The sequence below is a fragment of the Poecilia reticulata genome, chromosome 13 (genome assembly GCF_904066995.2).
Source record: "Poecilia reticulata chromosome 13, P_reticulata-male-v2, whole genome shotgun sequence".
NCBI lineage: Eukaryota > Metazoa > Chordata > Actinopteri > Cyprinodontiformes > Poeciliidae > Poecilia > Poecilia reticulata.
This window is the reverse complement of record NC_088842.1, coordinates 32,030,772-32,036,801: the sequence shown is the minus strand read 5'-3', so window position 1 is coordinate 32,036,801 and position 6,030 is coordinate 32,030,772. Positions and strand designations below refer to the sequence as shown.

General features: G+C 36.7%; 1 protein-coding gene across 2 annotated transcripts; it reads right to left on the bottom strand.

The window, feature by feature from the left end:
- Nucleotides 1-603: 603 nt before the first annotated feature.
- On the bottom strand, nucleotides 604-5,629 carry eif3k (eukaryotic translation initiation factor 3, subunit K). 2 transcript variants are annotated; one of them, XM_017308222.1, is made up of 8 exons: nucleotides 5,453-5,629; nucleotides 4,829-4,927; nucleotides 3,671-3,791; nucleotides 2,469-2,546; nucleotides 2,133-2,199; nucleotides 1,952-2,029; nucleotides 1,433-1,558; nucleotides 604-690 (listed from the first exon to the last, which is right to left on the bottom strand). In XM_017308222.1, exons 1-8 carry the CDS (start codon nucleotides 5,512-5,514, stop codon nucleotides 659-661), a joined length of 663 nt encoding a protein of 220 aa, XP_017163711.1. In that variant the 5' UTR covers nucleotides 5,515-5,629; the 3' UTR covers nucleotides 604-658. The 2 variants fall into 2 exon arrangements, with proteins under 2 accessions (XP_017163711.1, XP_008424894.1); XM_008426672.2 differs by having other exon boundaries at nucleotides 2,469-2,543.
- Nucleotides 5,630-6,030: the final 401 nt, after the last annotated feature.

Sequence of the window (6,030 nt, the reverse complement as noted above, 5' to 3'; positions counted from 1 at the left end):
CTGAACAATCCGCACACCTGTAATAACTAAGGTGTGGCGCCTGCATGTCAACACGCTGATTTAAGAGTCTCTGATCTGTATTTTTAATCAAGCTTTATTACTATTCTGTAGTTAATCATATTGAAGCATCTTCCCATTTAAACAGCTTTACTTTAAACCATCGAGTCATAAAATTAACTAAAGAAAAGATTTTATCTTTCAGACCAAGAATGAAACCATGTTAAGATTTTAACTACCGTAAAGAAAGAAAATCTAAAGTATTTTTGGTCTAGTTTATAGTGCAAATCCCTCAGTACACCTGAAATAAGACAAAACTAACTTTTCAGCTGAATATAGGAGCTTATTTTATGTCAGAAACTCATTAATTTTTACTAAAACAGTTTGTTAGATTTTACTTTTCAGACATTTTTCCCACGTTATAATGTAAAAACTTAATATTAAGCAATTACTCACTTAAAACAAGCTGAAAAGTTAGTTGTAATTTAGTTTTGTCTTATTGTTGTGCTGTAAACCAGACTAAATATACTTGGTAAGATTTTACATAAAATGAAAACATTTTCACTGAAAGAAGCAAACATGAAAAACTGAAAACAGGCGTGAACATCATGTTATTTCATCTTTATTTGAATATTTTATCAATCCTGAAAACAAAGCTGGGTCACTGAGACGTTGCCATGATGCTGGAAACACCTGCAGGAGAAAAACAGAAAATTTAAAACAGAAACAGCGTGATTTTAATTCAATAAACCTAAAATAATGTTTTAGTTCAGGGAATTCAGGAGGTTTGGCAGCTTGCAGTGCCAAGGCGGAAAGACATCAGCAGTAATATTACTAAATTCTGCCACAATAAACAATAAATGTATCAGTTAATCAGATGATGAATTAAAATGAACAGAATATCTATAAAGTTTGGTTAATCTTTATAGAGATGCCATTTAGAAAATGCTCCAAACATTTGATCCAGGATAAAGTAATTAGTTTGCACTTTTTTTGCTACAAAAGTCTGTTTTCCTGCTAGACGCTTATTAATAACACGGTTTAAGGTGCTAATTTGTTTACAGAGATTTAATAATCCATTTTATTTATTGTTTTTCTATTTTCTTTATTTATTTTGGATATTAATTAGTTCCAATTAATATCCAATATTTGAAAATTAAAGTATTTATATATTTAAAACGATGTACTTGCATCATTCTGCTTTTAAAAACAGAAAACGGCGTCTTCAGTCAGAGACTAGTGCTGTAGTACAGACTGCTACAGGAGAACTTTTCTGCCATTCTACAATAACTGATGAATCAAAGTAAATAAAAGTGCTGATTTACATTCTGTGTAGCTATAAAAACATTTACAACTGGACTCATTTGGTGACGTTTAAAGCCGTAAACCAGGGAACTGGACAGTAGAAAAGACGAGCCAACGCAGAGCCACTCACTCTCGAAGTCGATCTTCTCCACAATGTTTTTGGGCTTGATGCTCTCCTCCTGGCTGTAGATGAAGATCTGTCCATCCTCGTTCTCCGTCCAGCCGTATTTATTCATCCACACCTTCAGCTGCGTGTCTGCACCAAACGGGAAAACACTCCGGCTTTCAGTGCCACCAACAATCCTGACAGTTCATCTGTTTTTCGTTAATGACTGGATACAAGAGGTTCTCTAACCCTTTGAGATTTTCTTTTACAGAATCGAAACCAGATGAAGGTAAACATGCAGTTTGAGGAGAAAATGTTTATATTTTTGTACAACTTTGGATTAATTACAGCTCTGAGCATGTTGTAGTTTCAGCAGCTGGACTTTTTTTTGAGTCTGAATACTCCAGTTAACGATTAATCAGTTCCTAAATCAGTTGACAATTATTTCAGTAATCGATTAATCACAATTAATCGCCTATTATCTGAACTAAACATGAGGAAAAAGGCTAATCTCCAGAGTGAAATGCAGCAGTGGCTTCTCACCCAGTGGGTCTCCCAGCATCTCAGCCAGCAGCTGCCGGTCGATGGTCTGGTAGGTGATTCCCACAACGTGACAGATGACTGAGGAGCAGGACGATTATTTATGACTTACTGCTTTATTTTCCAGAGGAAAGTTGAATTAGAAGAGAAAAATCCCATTGTTGAGTCTGAAAATGAAACTCACATTTCCGAACCGAGTCCTCGAAACCAGTGATGCCGTCGATGAGCTCCCTGTTCTCCTCCAGACTCGTCTGACGGAGACAAAACCATTACATTCGAACCTCTTAGATATTAATTAAAGTAGGCAACAGATCAGTTTTATTGATTAATCAAAACTTTCTGTTTTCAGCGTTTAAGTTTTAGAAAAATTTGTTTTTTTTTGGCAGGAAAGTGATACCATAGAATGGGACCATGATCCCAAAACCCAACCAGATATTGCCAAAATGGTCCAGTCAAAGCCCACACATAAACTTGATAGAATGTGGTGATGAGGAGGAGGAGTTGTGTTTGGGAGCCGTACCCAGAAGCTCTGGAAGTGGCAGGTTTCCAGCAGGTTCCCCAGGTAGAGGATCTGTCTGATGGGTCGCTCCTCTTGCTGCGACACCGTAGTCAAGGAAACGCCCCGCTCACCCCAACACAGAGCCACACCATCAACATATTCAGCCTAGAGCCAGCGATCATTTTAGCTGTCAATTATTCTGATAATCAGTTATTCTGACGATTAATCGGTTGATCTGACAATTAATCAGTTATTCTGATGATTAATCGGTTGATCTGACAATTAATCAGTTATTCTGACGATTAATCGATCGATCTGACAATTAATCAGTTATTCTGATGATTAATCGACTGATCTGACAATTAATCAGTTATTCTGATGATTAATCGATCGATCTGACAATTAATCAGTTATTCTGATGATTAATCGACTGATTTGACAATTAATCAGTTATTCTGACGATTAATCGATCGATCTGACAATTAATCAGTTATTCTGATGATTAATCGACTGATCTGGCGATTAATCAGTTATTCTGACGATTAATCGATCGATCTGACAATCAGTTATTCTGATGATTAATCGACTGATTTGACAATCAGTTATTCTGACGATTAATCGATTGATCTGGCGATTAATCAGTTAGCCAAATTGGCACTTTTTTCATGTTATTTATTTAACCATGTAAGCTTTTTGTATTCTATATTAGAAATACATTAAAAGATGCAAATAACCAATAATCTATTCATTTTTAAATAAGAAAATAAACATTTTGTTGCCTAAAATGCAAAAACAACGTTCCGTTAGAGAACCCTTCAACATTTGTTGCAAAGGATGCATCCGCAGTTGAAAAAATATTTTTTTCTTTTTTTAACAGAGTTTAAACCAGGTGAAGCTAAACTTCCACTTGAAGATTTCTGGGTTGAACATATTTACAGACAAAGAAGTTTTTTAAAATCTGAAATACAAAATGTGTCTATTTATCATACAGTTTTGGTTTTATTGCTGCTTCAAATATGTTGTTCTTTCAGCAACAATTTCAGCAGTTTCTAACGATCAATTGACTATTAAACTAGCTGACAACTATTTCAACAACTGATTAATCACGATTAATCGTTTCAGCCATAATTTGTATATCTAACACCAAAACGTCTCACTTTGCTCAAACTTTCAATAAAAGTAAAAATATTAAGCAAAAATATGAAAATGCACCAAGGGGATACGTGTGTTTGGTCGATCATACACTTGCAGAGGGTGAAGTCAGTGTGTGGCAGGTTGGTCAGAGCCTTGAGCAGAATCTGCGAGGTCACTGTGGTCTGGAAGTAAGCTGGATTAAACTGGTAACTGTGGGTGAAACAATGAACAATCAGAATCCATCAGATAAAAGAACTTGCAGACAAATAAAGCAACGGTTTAGCTGCCAAACCGTCTCCTCCTGTACAAGCAGGTAACAGTTTAAAGGTATATTTGTAGGAGATTAACTTTATGCCAGTTTTTGAGCAGCTTTACCAACATTATTTGCCTCAGTAATTATCACACAATAACAAATGAAACAACAAACAAGCAAAACTTCTTCCTGATTAATCTACAGCAGGGGTGTCCAAACTTTTACATGAACTATCCTAAAAGCAAAATGTAAATATTTCCTGCCCATTGTTGGCTTGATCTGTGTTGTTCTTTGATCGAATGGTCTTTTCCGAGTCTGTATACGCCAATTACCAACTGATGATATTAATTATCGATTAATCACGATTAATCGGATGAAAAGCTAAACCACTTTTCGTCCCTAAAATGCTGGGTATATTCAGCCAAGTTTATTAAATCAAATAAAAGTTGATTTGGATTCAGCAAAGTCAGCTTTTCAGTAAAAGTCTCTGAATAGATGTGGCTCTACTTATAAAACAGGGGTGTCAAACTCCAGTCCTCGAGGGCCGGTGTCCTGCAACTTTTAGAAGTGCCTCTGCTGCACCACACCTGAATAGAATAATTAGGTCATTAGCAAGGCTCTGGAGAACTGAGGAGGTAATTAAGCCATTTGATTCAGGTGTTTTGTACCTGTGGCACATCTAAAAACTGCAGGACAGCGGCCCTTCAGGACTGGAGTTTGACACCCCTGTTATAAAAGCTTAGTTATAATGTTTTGTGTTTTACTTAACATTTCCCATTGTAAGAAAATTATATTGGTAATAATTTTATAAAAAGTCTCCATCTAAAGTCTATAAAAAAGACTAAGCAAAAAAAAAAAAAAAAAAAAAAGTCAAACTGTGGTAGATGCAGGTCGAGCTGGAGATTGGAAGGAGTTTCCAGCTCCAGCTCCAGAATCGACTTCAGGTGGTTCTGAACAGCCAGGTGACGTTTCAGGTTCCAACAGTTTCACTTACAGCTTCAGCACAGCCAGGTTTGCCTCCAGATCATAGGCGTTTTCCCGAGCTTGCGTCTCCACGTAGCGCTCCAGCGTGGTCAGGTTCTCTGGGTTGTACCTGTGAGTCGACAGGAAGTTGGTTCCTTTAGTTTGCTGATGATAATATTCAACTTTTAGGCGTTTTTTCATCATAACGTCAGTTCAGGTTCAAATTGCTTTTTAGTTTTCTGATCTTTTTTTAGACCAAGACAAGTTGCATTTACGATTACGACACATTTAAAATGTTGGCTTTGCTTAACTGTAAAATAAATAAATATTTAAAAAGGGCACTTTGTATTTCACTGGTCTTTTCCTCACATTAACGGCAGTTTGATGATCTGAGGCGTCGAACTGCGACCGTTTACACTTTCAAAATAAAACCACAATCCGTTCCGGTTAACTGCTCTGCTAACACCTAATGTGTCACATTAACACCCCGAGATCACGGGTTTACTGTCAATATGCGATGTGAACCATAATAAAGACAACTGACTGGTGGCTTAGCCGTAACGTCAATATTGAAGGTAGCGAATAGCATCAAAAACAGGCTATGCTAATGTTAGCTCCGCCGGGTTGATCCGAGTCGTTCTCGGATCATTCGTACCTATCGATTCCTCGCAGGAGTTTCCCCACGTTCGCCCTCATCTGCTCGAAGGTTGAAGCCATTTAGTCCGAAGTTTTACTGATAATTTTAACGTCAAATAAAGCTTAATTCCACACGTGGGCCAGAAAGCAGAAAAGACACCGGGGCGGAGGGAGAAAAAGGTCGGACCGGAAACACAAGGGACAGGAAGACACCAACGGGAAGTAAGTAAAACGTATGACCAACTTGCTTAAAACATCACGTAGCTTTCAAAACCAATTTTTATCCAAATTAATTATACAACTAAGTCTAACAACATACAGTAGAATACCGAAAACATCGCTTATATCATTTATCTACCCGCTAAAAATTAAAATAAATATAAAGTATTATAGAAATATTAGTTTTTATGTTGGTGTTTATAGCTCCAGGTTCGGAATGGTAGATTTGGAAATTATGTCCCACTCAAATGAAACTGGTTCCAGTAACAAGTTTAAAATCTAAGTTGCTTTTTTTTTTGTTGGGAATTCTAAAGTCTAAGTTCAAAAGATGGATAAATCGTTGAGAATGCTTCTTGGCATGTCAGCGGTTGTCCAAAT